The sequence below is a fragment of the Gambusia affinis genome, linkage group LG08 (genome assembly GCF_019740435.1).
Source record: "Gambusia affinis linkage group LG08, SWU_Gaff_1.0, whole genome shotgun sequence".
NCBI lineage: Eukaryota > Metazoa > Chordata > Actinopteri > Cyprinodontiformes > Poeciliidae > Gambusia > Gambusia affinis.
This window is the reverse complement of record NC_057875.1, coordinates 21,128,501-21,144,229: the sequence shown is the minus strand read 5'-3', so window position 1 is coordinate 21,144,229 and position 15,729 is coordinate 21,128,501. Positions and strand designations below refer to the sequence as shown.

General features: G+C 38.8%; 2 protein-coding genes across 5 annotated transcripts in view; one reads left to right on the top strand and one right to left on the bottom strand.

Annotated features, from left to right (window-relative positions):
- LOC122835259 (PDZ domain-containing RING finger protein 4-like) overlaps positions 1-14,985 on the top strand; it is a 133,042-nt gene extending 118,057 nt beyond the window's left edge. For all 3 annotated transcript variants that reach the window (XM_044124148.1, XM_044124149.1, XM_044124150.1), the window contains 3 exons: positions 184-285; positions 1,060-1,188; positions 2,793-14,985. In XM_044124148.1, coding sequence (XP_043980083.1) covers positions 184-285; positions 1,060-1,188; positions 2,793-4,259 — 1,698 coding nt within the window. In that variant the 3' untranslated portion in view covers positions 4,260-14,985. The remainder of the gene's footprint in view (positions 1-183; positions 286-1,059; positions 1,189-2,792) is intronic.
- LOC122835260 (glucoside xylosyltransferase 1-like) overlaps positions 1-15,729 on the bottom strand; it is a 64,217-nt gene that overhangs the window by 4,698 nt on the left and 43,790 nt on the right. The gene's annotated exons all lie outside the window — the stretch shown is intronic.

Sequence of the window (15,729 nt, the reverse complement as noted above, 5' to 3'; positions counted from 1 at the left end):
CTGGTTTGTATTTTCGCGAAACAGCCAGCATTTACTCTCTCCTCAAGAAGATAACGTCCTTTTTGGGCAATTCATTTTTATTTTTATTGGTTTGTGTGTCTGTGGATGTGCATTCTTGCTTGTCTGTTAACCTTGCTCTTGTGGTAATATTTTTTTTTTTTGTTGTCGTTCTTCCATCTGCAGATAAATGGCAATGATGTGCAAGACAGAGAAGAAGCGATGGCTGCTCTCTCCAGTGATGACTTCAAGAACATCATACTACTGGTCGCCCGACCTGAGATGCAGGTTGGAATCACTACGCTTTTATACCCAAGTGACAGCTGACTTCAAGGCAAACGTTTTATGAAATACAACTAGGAGGGTTTTCCATTAGCATTATTTGCTCAGAGCAAGCTTTACCATTCCCGGATGGCCAACCAGCCCCCGCTTCCCACCAAGCACACAACTTCTCCTGGTGGAAGCCACCGCTGGGACACCTCATCATGTTTTATTTTTATGTAGCGCCACTGTAATTGACTTCCAATGGTAAGCCATAAAAGCTAATGGCATGCTAATGTGGAGTGAGTTCAGGCCCAAGGCCAGGGACGAGTAAGTAGAAGGACTCTGCCGCAGTGCAGATGAGCAGGAAAAGCACTAGTAGGCTCTTTGTAATTAAGTGGCTCCTCCAGTAGTAAATGTGGAGTAATCAGATATGGATACCGTTCGGCTCAGATCAAACAGCCTGATGGATGACGCAAAGGTAAAAGGTCAAAAACGGAGGTTTTACCGCCCGTCAGACTGGATTGGTGCAGTTGAAAGATCAGCAGTTTTTTTTGTTAGAAGCAGAAGCTAAATATCAAACACAGCTGCAGTTTCCTATTTTCAGGAAATCCCATTTGTGCACCCATTTGGAAAATCCAGCTATTTGTTTTTAAGGCACTGTATTGTTACGGGCTTTGGGCCGTGAAAATTCATGTTTTTCCCGTTTTTTTTGTTTGTTTGTTTTTTTCTGTGATCCCCATTACCCACCCCCCACCGATGTTTCTCCACCATGTGCTTTCCTTATGCTTTCACCCCCAGCTGGAAGAGGCTTGGCTGGATGATGAGCATAGTGAGTTCCTGGAGCAGCTGAAGATGGAAATGTTGGAGGAGCAGCAGAGAGAGGAGATGGAATTAGCTGCCTTACAAGAAGAACAGGAAAAGCAGCAGGTCAGAGGCAATGCATGTGTTGGTCCAACCATTTTTTTTCAAAATTTCCTGAAATTAATTTGATACACAAGGGGCTTTACTTGGTTCAATGGAATAAACCACCTCATGAAGAAGACATTGATGCAAAGTTAGCTTAAAATGACAATGAAACTACCTTGACTTTTTTTTTTTTTTTTTTGTAAAAAAACCCCAAAAAAAACAGGCTTTGTCCCTTGAATGGAGGGGAAAAAAAGCTAATTTAAATGAATATTTATGAAGTGGGACTACTGAACCATTTAAATTCCAAACATTAATAATCATAATCTAAAATTCTCTTTTTTGGGACGAGAGCATTCGTTGAAAATCCATACAAATGAAACTTCAAAGGCGTGGCAGAAACAAGACGATCCCCAAAGCATGAGCTGTAAAAGCATGAGCGCTCTTTCACACACACACACACGCACGCACACGCACGCACGCACACGCCCACACGCACGCACACACACAAAAAAAAACCTGTCTGTTGGGAATGTGTAGAATAAGTTTATACTGACTACAAGAGTGAAGAAAGCGATGCAAGTTTATACTGCCCTATTATCTCCCTCCTTTAATAAATCTTTGAAAACAAACATCCTGCATGTTTTAAAATTTAAATACTTTTTATATATAAAAAAGCAAAAAAAGAGATATTTGTCATTGTCTTAGTAGGTTAATTTTTTTTATTACATATACATAAACTGATGCTAGCTAGAAGAAAACTGGAGTAAAGAAAAGAATGGTAAAATCATTCATAATGTATATGGAATATACCAAACAGATTCCTCCATCAGCTGATTAACTGGTGGCTGGTGGTGTTAGATGGACCGAACCGGTGCATATGAACTATAGGTTCATTTCTGAGCTAAGAAAAAAGACAGTTTGATCTGTAACAGTAAATGGTGCTGTGTCCAATGTCTGTCTCACCGGGTTATGTTAGTGAAGGTTATGATCTGCTATCTTAACAATAGGTTGGATCAAGACTGGGAAGCCTGGGAATGGGCTACAGTTGACATAACAGTAACATAATATAAACATTAGCATCACAGCAGAAGCAATATCCTTGTAAAACACCCCACAAGAATATTTTCATTTAGAGTTAAGCAAGTGTTAGCAGGCTTCCTCTTTATATTGATTTGACTGCTCAGTGATTTTTCTTCCAATGTGCATTTTTTCTGATGCAGACTAAAGTTATTGATGAGTGTCATAAAATTTACGTAGTAGTGTTTCAGCTGTTCTGATTGCAGCTTTCTCCTACACTGAGAGCTGTCCATAGTATGCAGAGTAGGTAACGTGCACAGAAACAGATTTGCGCGCTTTGTCTCACGCCACACTTTATCGCAAAAGGGTAAAAAAAAAGTCCATATTATATGAGAGAAACCCAGATTTGATCCACAAAATGGTGCGCATGAACAATAATGCAGCTTTTCAGGTCAAGCTAACTAATTTATGTTTCTATGACCTGAAAGTCAGAATTTTTATTTACAGGTAAGTTTGCAGCTAACATAATCAGAGACAGTGCAAATGTAACCGATATCTAGACCTAAGATTGTATTTACTAAAGGTATTTTTTCTTTATCCTTTTTCAGAGATCCGAAGATGACAAGCCTTCCTGTTCAACATTTTCTTACTCAAGAGACAGCCTGCAAAGTCTGAAAGAGAAAAAGGAAAACTCAGACCACAACGTCTTAGCCCAAATCCAGAGACGCCTGTCCCGGTGCCTACGGGACAGTCAGGACTCCCATTGTACCAATGGTAGCAAGCGACTGGAGGACAAAGACGACGAGGACAACGATGAGTCAGAGGGAGATCGTTTCCAGCAACTTTTGGAGCTAAAATGTCAGATACGCAACAGCGGCGAGTACGACCTTTTCTACAGCCGCCGCAGTACTATTGAGTGCAGCATGGCGGAACAGAGCGATGTGCAACATGAGCTGCGTATGCTAAATGAGGAGCTACGCAGTATTGAACTTGAGTGTCAGAACATTATGCAGGCCCATAAGCTGCGCAAGAGTCAGCAATCTCCCTTAATGGGACATTCTGCGCCCTCCATCAAAAGTCAAAGCCCCAAACATGGAGAGTCTGTTAAGGGTAAGCTGGGGGACATTAATGAGAGGATGGAAAAGTCTGACAAGGACAGCTCCAGTGCCTACAACACTGCCGAGAGTTCTCGGAGCACGCCCTTGGCGATGGACCGCTCCCCAGAGCACTCTCTCCAGAGAATGGTCAGTCTCACCAACCAGAGGAACCTCTATGGCGGCTTTGCTACCGGTCACTCACCAAGCCCCTTACCGACCTGCAGAACCCCTGTTCTGGGCAAAAGCAGCAGCCCCGACCACAGTAACCCTTCAGAGTCAGATCAGACACCTCAGGCTGAGGAGGAGGGTAAAAAAAAGTTAAAACAATGCACTTCCCAGATTCCTTACTTCTCTCCTTCCCACAGTTCCCAGCAGAGGCAGGCCAACATTCCAGCCCATGCCCGCCACTACCAGAGCTACATGCAGCTGATCCAGCAGCGTTCAGCTGTTGAGTATGCTCAGAGCCAGCTCAGCCTGCTTAGTGTCTGCAAAGAGCCTCAGAGACCCATTAATGAACCCAAGATGGAGTGGAAAGTCAAGATCCGCAGCGATGGCACCCGCTACATCACCAAGAGGCCTGTGAGAGACAAGATCCTGAGAGAGCGGGCCTTGAAGATTAAAGAGGAGCGCAGTGGGGGGATGACGACGGATGACGATGCAATGAGTGAGATGAAGATGGGGAGGTACTGGAGTAAAGAGGAAAGGAAACAGCACCTGGTCAGGGCGAAAGAACAGAGGAGAAGACGAGAATTCATGCAGCGTAGTCGGCTGGAAAGCTTGAAGGAGAACCCTCAGAGCAGCAGCGAAGGTCGAAAGGAAGTCAGCATTATAGAGCTCAGCCACAAGAAGATGCTGAAGAAACGCAATAAGAAGATTTTGGACAATTGGATGACCATCCAGGAGCTGATGACACACGGCACTAAGGCCCCCGAGGGAGCAAAGGTGCATAATGCCTTCCTCTCAGTCACTACTGTATAGGACAGAGACAGCCTACATTCTACCCCATGTGGTAAAACATACTTGCCTCGTTCAATGCGGCATTTTTAAGTGGAAGGTCGGAGGAACACTTTTCACTCTTTGTATCCCAAAAAGCATTTTTAAAGAGTTTATTTGTGGCGTCATGACATTTTTGTGATGTTTTTTCAAAACAGTTTCTCACATGACCTGGGAAACATGGCATTTTCTAAGAAACTCTGACAATTATTTTAATACTTCACTCTGAACATGTTTATCTTTTCGATTCTATTTTCATATTTATTTTAAACTATATATCTCACGATGGTTGTTTGACAGTAGGTAATTTTTTCCTTTACCTATGTTTTCAATGCTGTCTTTCTGGAGCTGAAGCCGATCAGATTCCTCTGTGCTGCTGGCAGGTTGCTGAACAGATGTTCCTCACCAAGTACAAAACAGTGCAGTCGGTCAAAGGTTTAACTGAGCTACATTAACAGTTTGATTACTAAAGTGCTTTTAAATTATTATAATGGCTGGAAGTGAGCAACTAGCAACCATTTAATTAAAGAGATTCTTAAAAATGGTCTTCTGATGCTGTTTCACGGAAAAAAGGTTAGTATTTTTTATATTTTGACCGTTAAATTCCAACTACAATTTACACTGTAAATTGTAATTATTAATATATGTATAGCTACAAATGTTTTCATATGCACAGTGCTCTCCACAATTACCAGCACCCCTAGTAAAGCTATACTGAATAATAGATGTTTATAATAAATTCGGGTGTAGAGGTTTTAATGGCCTCAAGCTAACAGTCTTTTCCGTAGTTCTGTAACTGTGACTTATTTTAAAAATGTTTTACTTTGATGACATCCTAAGGTAATGAAGAGTTTTCGTCAAGTTTTGTTTGTCTCAATTTTAGTTTTAAACTTCTTAAATTGTTGTTCTAAAGCTACTGTAGTTAAGCTAAGGCTAGAAGCCATTTTTTATTTCCTGGTTTCTATAAATCCACACACAACCTGCCTTTCTAGAATGGACACGCTCTCTTATCCTCCCTGTCTTGAGGAGTGGTTATTGGAAACTGACCACATGTTATGGATAGACGTTTTGGAAGCTCTTATGAATTAACAAACACCAAAGTTTAAATTAAAAGAATGAGTCAGTTGTGTTTATTTTGCAGGAGTTCAGATGGTGCCAATAATTTCTCAATATAGGATAGGTTGTTGCTACTGAATGAATATATTTAAATCTAATATTGGGATTTGGGGTGTGTGTGTGTACCAGGTTTTTATATCCTTATGGGAACCTATTTCTGTCCACAATGTGGGGTTATGAGGACCACTGCTCCTTGTGGGGACATTTCCTTGGTCCCATAAGGGAAATTGTTGTTTTTGGGTTAGTTAGGTCTGTGATGGCTAGGTTTAGGGTAAAGGTTAAGGTAAGGGTTAGGTATGTGATGGTTAGGTGGTTAGGCTGTAGAAATTAATGGAAGTCAATGTGAAGTCCCCACAAGTGATGAAAACACGACTGTGTGTGTGAGTGTGTATAATTATTTTTCTGCAGTCTTCATAAATTCGGGTTAAAGATTTTGGTAAGTCTTTACGTGGGGTGCCAGTAACTGTGAAAAGCAACAAATCTTCAAACAAACTAGATTGGCACTCGGCTTTAATCTGACAAAATTTCAGTTTAATCAATCATCGTTTTTGCAACTTTAGGAAGGGTGTTTGACCATTTGGAATCTAATGTTTACAAAAAGAATGTTATTCCTTATTTTACAGACAAACTATTTTGGTGTCTAATCTGTACCCCCTTTAACAGGAGGCCATTACAACCCAAAGGACGACGTACAAAAATATTAGGCAGACTCAGACATTCTTGTTATTAAACTATCAGAGAAAACCAAAGCAACCTGAGAAAAATCCAGTTAAGCACTTCTAAGCTTTTGACTTAGCTTTTTAGGTTTGCAGTAGGTGTAATAGTAAAAAAAAAAAAAAAAAAACACATACACACACGCACAAATAAGTTCTAAAATTTGACTTCTTATTTTTCTTTTTAAAGTTTTTACAAAATAATAGGAATAAAAATCAATCAAAAGGCTTCAAAGCCGCTATTTCCAGATTTATACTAATTCAGCTCATTTAAATTCCTCAGAGCGCTAGTTTACATACCTCAACTGAGAAAGTGCATCAGAAAGCACTGAGGTGATTGAAACTCTATTTCACAAAAGCATACAGCAGTTACCAAGAGATGAAACACTCTTCATCATGCATATTACATATCAATCTGTAGGGATTGTTTAGTCTCTGGATTCATCATTTTTTTGTTTACTTTGCCAAACAGATGGGTTCTTGCAAAAATATACCAGCTCCTTTAGGAAAAAAAAACAAAAACATCAGCTTTGATCAGGAAAGCACATCAAACACCACCTGAGCAGAACAGCAGAGGAGTTTTCAAAACAGCATTAAGTCGTTCTTCGGACTAGATTCGGTTTTCAGTGTGGTTTCTTGTTTATCTTTTAGAAGCTCATTAAAATTCTGAAACTGTGATCAAATAGTCGTTAAAGTACATTTGTTATTTTTTTATCTTTAAACTTTCAAAATGAAACTGAAATTTTTACCTTTAAAAGTAATCTGTTTTTAAGCGGTCATATTTTGGTTTATTTTGTTTTTATATATATAATATAAACATAATCAAGAACAGATGAACATGACTGTTCCTTTTACATGCTGGGATTTTTTATACATCAATTTAAATCTCTTTTACTCATAGCCTTAAAAACTCTAACCTCAATAGTGCATTGGTTGGTTGATCTTATTTTCCATGCAAACAAAATTGTTTGTTCATCTCTGTATCTGAGAGGTTTTTTGGGGGGTGGGGGGTTTCTGCCTTATTTACAATATATCATGTACATTTGGAGTATTTGGTTACTGGATATGTTGAAAGACTTTCTAACGGTGTTTCTGAATTATGTTTGCAGTTAGGTTTAAGGGGCACATATCATTTTTTTTCCCAACTTTAAATTTTCAAACATACTCAGGTTTATAGCTCATGAAATATGTACAGTAAATGGTTTCTAGGTCCAAACTGGAGAAAGAAAATAGAAAAAAAGTGAAAGAGAGACACCAAACAGAAAGCTGCCAGAAACGTAGCCAAAATTTTCTTAAGAGTAATGATGTTATGTCTGGAACACTGAATTGGGCATTAATGCACTACACAATGATTCCCAAAGAAAATTAAAGTAGTGGTAGAATAAGTTCCAGGTGTAATTAAATTTTGTAAGTTTAGTAGTCAAGTTAGGAAGAGATGGTCGGGAGGAGTTTTGCCTTAGCATTGGTGCTTTGGAGACGTCACGAACTGGCACCCTACCAAAGGATTTAAAAGGTTTATTTGCTAAATCTCATCTGCCTGTACTTGGCCACAGTGACGAATTACCCCTTTTCACAATAACTAAAAAAATAACAAAGATTTTGGCAGTCTAGCACTCCTGACAAACAATGAAATGTCTGGTTTTGACCGGCATTGTGTTCTGTACGAGCATCAGCACTGTGACCATGCAGTGGACGCCATAAACCTGGTGTCAGTGGGTGAAATAGATAATGTCTTGCTCTTCTACGACATTCATTTCAAAGACATTTGACATCACTTTCAAGACATCACCTAAATGCTGCAAGTTAATTTTCTCACCCCAGCACATCCCTAAAAATTAAATCAGGCTAATAACTCGTAAGATGGACGGGAAAGAAAGTAAAATACTGATTCACATGTCGTTGCTAAAGTGGGCTGCTTGAGGAGAAGATCCTCCCCTGTCATCCACTTTTCTTGTGCAAAGCATTTCTGAAGAAAAAGAAGTGTGCTTATTCTGTTTTATTTGTCAGATTTCATCAGTTTCTCTTTAAAACGATTTTGCTCTGTTATTCCAGACGATGCATGGTCATCCATATTTGGAAGTGCCTTTTCATTTTACAGACGAGTTATAGCAAAGGCTCTTTTTTGCCTCAAGAAAACTATGTCTTTAAATAATAATTGTTTGAAAAAACAATGGAAAGGCTGATTGGAAGATATATTTGTTCCACATTTTAAGATGTTTAGCTTTTCTGGCTCTAAAATGTTATGATATTTGCCCTTTAAACTGGTGTTTGGATGATTGCCACTGAGCAGGACTCAGAACACTTTAGAACCGTGGAAGAGACATTTTTTATTTTTTTTATTTTATTTTTTTTTATCAAACGTCTTTATAGTTCAGTATTAAGTGCAGTGCTCATTGAAATGCCTCATTTTGAACTGACGTATTGTAAATTTGAAATTTAAAACTGTACGTTTTGGATTAGTGTCTGATGGAGTAATGCATACGTGACACATTTGTAGCAAGGTGAAATGTGCGATGATGGTGATCTTTGCAAAAGAAATGACAATAAATTATTGTTTTTTGGTATGACATTGCACTAAAATATATGCTTTTGTTTATTTAGGCACAGATAAAGGATTAAAAGTGCATCGCTTGCTTTTCAGTTAATGTGCAAATTGTCGAGCTGCTGCTGCTGCAAAAAAAAAACAATGCAGTTATAAAACAAAGAACTTGGCAAGAACATCACTGTTGGAAAAGAAGTTATTTTTATTTCACATATTTTCTTGGCTCTTGACTCCTGTGAAATGTTTGCCGTTAAGTGGGTGAAAGTGAGCAACCGCAGCTTTCTATTCTCATCTACGTCTGTGACAAGACCGGAGGAGGGCGAATACAGAAGAGAGAGGTGGGATTTTCGCTCGGAAAACAGTGTCGCTCCGCCTGAGGTAAACGGTGCGAAGAACAGTAGGCAAGCCTCTGAGGAGTTGAAGACCAATGTGGATAAATGGAACACAGTTCCCTTTTTATTGCTGAAAACACATTCACCTCAGATATCTCCTGAAGAGTGTCTCACTCAGAATATGTTAAGTTATTAAACAGAAGGAGATTTCAATTAAAATGTCCTTCCACTTGGATGGCTTTGTGTTCATTAAATTACACCAGCCACTTAATCATCAGTATGGCCTTGTTATGTGCAGAGAGGAGAGCTATTGGGACTCAGGTCTCTGTATTATCTTTAGTCGTCAGGGTGCTAAACTGAAATTGAACTGACATGAATACCACACAGCCCGGAGACTGTTTTGCAGACTTTATTTTTTTTCCTAATTAAGTGAGAACTTCTTGCACTTAAGGACATTGGTAAAATATTAACGAAATCACATATGAAAGTTTTTCTTAGAAGAAGATACCATGAGGGCAAAAACCCAACGGCCTGTCTGAATGAACTACTTGGAGAAAACAGTCTTTTCACTCCGAATGCAAATTCCAGTAACGTATTCAGATTTACCGTATGTACAATCTCAGATCAGAATGTGTTGAACCAAAACTCGGCACGTCACTGTTTCATAGTTAAGGGTTATTGTTTCTGTGCTTGGTTTTCCATACGGACAAACTCCACAAGCCTTCAAGGAGTTCGAAAAGGGCCTCAAACATTTTTTTTTTTATCTGATGAAGAGAGTCACAATATAGAAAATATAGTGAATATAATGATTCAACCTGTCCTAAATGCAGTCCTTAGAAAACAATCGGAAGCAGATGAAAGCATATTTCATTAATGTAATAATGGTGTTTTTACTCACCACTGCTTTTACATAAGCCACATCAATCGACTCATATGCCCCCTTTTATCTCTTGCATGGGCATTTAAGGCTTAACGTGGCAGAAATGTCCAACCTTTTACTGCCGATATGAAAAAGAATATCCAGAACAAATCCAGACAATTCAGAACCACTCTCTTTTTTTTCTGTGGGTTTTCTTGACACACCAAGACTTTTCTCAGGAAGTCCAACTGTGATGAAAATGGTCCTTTATAAACCCACAAATAAATTGTCAGTACCCTTCCCTTTTTGCTGTGTCTCTGCTGTGAATGTCACATGGATCTAAACCAAGAAAAGTTCTGTCACAGCTGTAAACAATGTGCATCCCTTTACCGCCTGCCTGACTTGTGTAATGCATGTTTATTTGGATGAAAGGTATAACAGATTAAGCTACTTTTGTCAGGATATTTTCACCATTTTTCTTTTTTTTTACTATATTTGAGAATCTACTCAGAGTGTAAGTTCAATGTTCGGTGAGTACTCCCAAATAAATCTGAGATGAGTTAAATCAGAAAGTAGGTCGGGCTGCCATCAGTTGGAGTCACTCAAATTATTTAGCATGCGGTGAGTAAACCAAGTGTTTCCATTGAACAGCATGACAGCGTGAGTGTTGTGGTGAATGTGTGGATCATATATAAAAATATACTGTATAATGTCACTAGGAGGATTCTCACACAAGAACAGTCCAGAGGGCTTCCACATGATGGAATTGGATCCGTTTACTTTCACACTGCACTTTTGAAATCAGACCGAATCGGGTGAATAGTGTCATGCAGTCACAATGGCCACTTATTTGTGGCACCGTCACAAGAAGATGTCCTAAAAGAGACAAAGTGAGACAGTGTGCTATGCAGCATGCTGTATATGAGACAAAATGCAGATGCAGAAATAGACAGCGCAGAGGGACAGGCTTTGACATGCTGCTGAGGCCACACAGATGCAGAGTGACGATTTAAAGGTTTTCTGATCACGTCTACGCCTGCAAATCATACGCATGTGAGATGACACTTCCTCTTTTTGGTTTTCTCTGTTTTTACTTCTGCTATAAGCTAAAGATTCACCTGGCCAAGTCGAGTCTGCAGGAAAACAAACTCTGACCTGTTTGAAGCAGCTGTGGAGTGAAATCACACTCCACAGTGTGGAGTGTTTCATCTTGGCTGAACACTGCAGGTATCAGATGTGGAGGAAAGTGACGCAGCAGTGTTATTTCCCATAGCTCCATCTGTCATTCAAATGCAAAACAGATATGCAGTGGTGTGATTAGGGTGTTGTTTTCTCTTCAGACTAAACTTAAATTAGATTCATCACTGTTTTATAATGCCAAAGCAACATATACAGTTATTTTATGAACACAATTGCCAATATGTTTCATTCTGTAACACTGTGTGGCATTTAAAAGCATTGCTGTTCATGGGCCACTGCATTTTACATCGGAGAGTACACTTCTTGTGTTCTTCACTTTCATTTTCTTTCCTCGTCTTTGTTAATTCTTGCAGTTAAAAGACCGACAAATTTTTTAAAAAGGCACAAAAGAAGCTAGAGCTGTTGCCTTGCAGCAAGAAGGTCCTGGGTTCGATTCCTGGATGGATGCATGGACAGAAGAAGCTGCACATGTGGTACCAGCTCACACCAGAACTACCCTGAGTGCTTGTGAGCTAATTAAGTTCATCCATGAGCTCCTGAAAGACCTGGTCAGGTGTAATTAAAATCGAGGCTGTGACAGCCATGGTATTTATCAAAGCTATCCAGCAGTTCAAATACCGATGCTGACAGAAATGTCAAGCAGATAGCAGCGGCTCGCCTCTTCTTCAGCGCTCCACTAGTCTGAAAAACACACATGCACACGCATTAGCACACAGCTATTATGAATGTTTACTTATAACCTTTAGGATTCCTAGAACAGCAAAAAAAATTACAAATTCTCTCTTGTTATTCATGCAGGGTGGGCAGAATTTGTTGACATTTAGGTCCACTTGACACATGATGGAGCATGTACTTTTCCGCACTCCTCTTTGCAAATCTCAGAGGCAACCAAACTGGTAATTTGCATCGTGCAGTATGTCTCTCGACGTCACTTTAGAAATTGACTTAAACTTTGATCTCTGATATCATGAGAGCCTTGTTGTGGTAATTGGCCTTACCAAGCTAGATGTAGCAGCGCGTAATGAATGCAGACACTATGGACTAACTGTTATTGATGAGTCAGCTGGTTTACCAGGCAGAGAGGAATGGTCAGCATTACTGTGGATGGAACCTATTTAATCTCTAAAATACTTTGCTTTAGAGAAGAAAAAAAAAAACATGAACTTGATTGCAAATTATAAAAACTGTCCCAGTGGATCTATGAAGAACCGTTACAATTTACATGTCATATATTAAAACCAGAGCAGAAAAATGTGCATAATGATGCAAAGAAGAAACAAGATGAGAAGTTGCTTAATAGCATCCTAAATTAGATCATAAGAATGTATTTACATTAAGTCTGATGACTGTAGTTTTGTTAGATAATATTCTAGAAATCTGAATATCACAATAAGCCCATGAAAAAAGTTTTGAATGACAAATGTCAATTTTTCTGACATTTGACAGAAAAAGAGCACAGTAGTAAAAAAAAATATGAATGCCCTTTAAAAGCTTGTCTGTTCTTAACATTTTTGGCTTTACAAGTGTCCATTTGATCAGTAACGAAAAATTCCACAAATATAACCAATCAGAACAGAAAGACAGACACTTAAATGTTTTTTTGTAAAATGCACCTAAAGAAAAAAAATATATACTGTACTTCCTTGTGAGAAATAAATTGAGGACAACCCCTTGTTTAAAGTGGATAAAATCAGACAGACATATTACATGAGCCGCACAATGAAAATAATCTAATTACTCAACATCTTGAAGGATGTTTCTCTAGTTTATTCCTGACACGTTAAGTGTGTTGCACTCCTGATCATTGAAATGGAGTTTAGGCGAAAATTCAAACTGGGAGACTCGACCAGCTTCACCACATCATCTAATCACCACGCCTGGCCTCAGCCAATCGGGAACGGAGCTCCACGCCGCTCCAGCCAATCGTCATCCAAGGACACCTTCAAGAGTTCAAGCTACCCTTGAACTCTTGGGTAGTTCAAGAGTTCAAGGGTAGCTACGACCCACCTCCTCCCCATCTCCACCTTCATCATGAGGGACATACTCTAGGATCCTCCGTGCTCTCCCATCTCCATGCTCCGCTCCACCACCAGGTTCGGTCCCGGGGGGGAAGACTATCCGAGCTCGCCGAGCAGACCGCCTGCTCACGGCGATCCTCGGCTCGGGGTCTTCTGCCGGGTCCAAGCGCCAAAGAATTGTAGGCTACCATTAAATCTTTTTAACTGCTATTTTCTTCTCTTTGTGAGTCTCTCCAGATTGAAATAAGAATGAATATCATGGTGGAATTAAAATTCTGCTTGAAATGTTTTAACCAAATGTTGATTTTTTTATTGTTATTCATTTAAGAAGCAGCTGTTACATAGCCCAGATTACAGCAAAACGCTCATATCACGTGTTGTTAATATTCTAAACACAAGCAGTGTATCGACAGGAGACGAGCCAGTTTAATACACCCAAACTTCTCCATCAGAGGAGTACGTAAAGCTTACAGTCTGAATATGAGTGCATGAGTGACAATGAATAGCAATAAATCATGCTTACCCCAGCACCAATGGGAGGAAAAACTGCTGCACTATTCAATAAATGTTCATTTATTTTCTCCTGCGCTCTTGTATTACAGTCAGATGTATACTGAGACTAATGCAATTTATCCAAATCAGAGGCTGGCTGAGTTTGATGGAAACTGGGTTGGACAGTAGTTAGTCATCTATTTTAACTTGCTAAACAGTGTTAGTGTTTTCATCCACACTGCTGACTGTACAGGTGGTGGATTTATTGGGCTGTGACTGCTGGTGAAGGTGCAGTTATACAGTGCTGTGCAGTATTTGAAGAGGGACTCAGTTACAAGTCAAATGCTTGTAATTGCTGATTTTGCTGCACCTTTTCCAAACAGCTTGATTTTTTTTTTTTTTTTTTTTTCCATAACTTGGTCTTACAAAAAAAAGCTGAAATTGCTGCATATAACCTTCCCAAGAAGAACAGGATGTTAACATAGTTGATATTTAAAGTGAAAATAACATTTTCTAGTACCTTTTTGAAACAGCACCTGTAAAATAAATAAAATCATGTTCCGAGGAGTTGCCAAAGTGAATTCCATATTGGTTATTCAAGGTAACGTGAACGGTACACAGTATCGGGAAATCTTGCAAAACATCTTTTTTGCAAAAAAAAAAAAAAAGAAAGAAAAAAAAAGACATTTGTTACAGTTTTGCATCATGAAACAGGAATTAAAATTACAAGGCGGCTCAGGGGATTTGTCCAAATTCAGCTGAGTACACTGATTGGTCAGACTAGACAGACATATCTGGAAAACATTAAGATGATTGGACAGACTTATGGTAAAGTCGAAAGGTAAAAAAAAAAAATTCAACCCTGACAGTTGATTTAAAAGTCGGGCCAAAATTTGCAGATGATTAGTGAATTTGCCTGAACAGTTACGATCACAAGATTGCAACTAATGATATATTTGTGTGTGTATGTAATTTCTAGATATGCATAACGCTCAATTTTCAAAAGCATAAACCTAATCAAAGGGAGAAGGGTAAGCCAGCATCCTCATGAAGGCTTTTTTTCCAACTCCGGCAATGTTGTAAGTTACACTTTTTTTTATTTTTTTTTACAGTCATATATTTAAAAAGATTTTTATTTATGAAAAGCACCAATAAAATATGCAATATGACAGCTTCACAAACGTCCTTGATATCCTTTTGGCTCAGAGCCAGTGGCATCAGCTCCATGATGCTACGGCCTCTTAGGCAGAAAATATACTTGCTTTTAATTAAACGGTTGCATGCATATTATGGCTGCCTCTCTTCTCCTGTGTTGGTTTCAGTGTCAGTCGTGCACATCCTGACATTGATGAAACTTCAAGGTGCCCAGCAGAGGCAGCGTAGGGACACATTACCAAATCTCAAACACCCAAAAACAAAGCAAAGAACTCTCTGGTCACACTCAGGCTTTTTTTTTTTTTTTTTTTTTTTTTTCCAATTATAAAGCTTTCACAGTTGATTTCAAGCTTGAGTTCAAGTGATGATTCTGCCATATTAGTAGCATCACACTACTATTTGAAAATAAATAAAAGTTAAGCTATCAAACGATTAAGCCATTTAGACCTGAAGCCTCGACATAAAGTTGGTAAGTTAATTATTTAGGTTTTTTATGTCGCACAGATTAAAAATATTCACACATGCAAACAGTCGTCGATATGGCAGAAAACCCATGAGCCTCGGAGGAAAGAACACAATAAAAAAATAAAATAATTAAAAAAAATTCACTAAAGGCATTTCATATTTAATTCATTTAGTACTAAAACGTCATGCAGAAATTTGGTTTACAGCCAGCTGTGAATATATTATTCATGCATTCGAATACTTTCAGAGCTTGGTTGAGAAGTCTAATCCTCTGTTGTCTCACTCTGGGTTTCATCAGGGCTCTGTGTATTCAAACTCTCTGCAGAGTGTGTTTGTGTGTCATAATTGGCTGAAATCTCTTATTGTTTCTAAGAAACATTTGGCACATTTTCTCGCCGCGCCAAGTGTTTAGTGTGTTTTGTTTCCACCTCAGCCAAGAGCACTGGGGGAATGCATGTCAATATTTTAGAACATAATTAGAAATAAAAAAAAATAAAAAAAAACTATAAAACTGCAATATTTAAAGGGGGGAAAACTGCATGCTGAAACTGCATGCTGAAAAT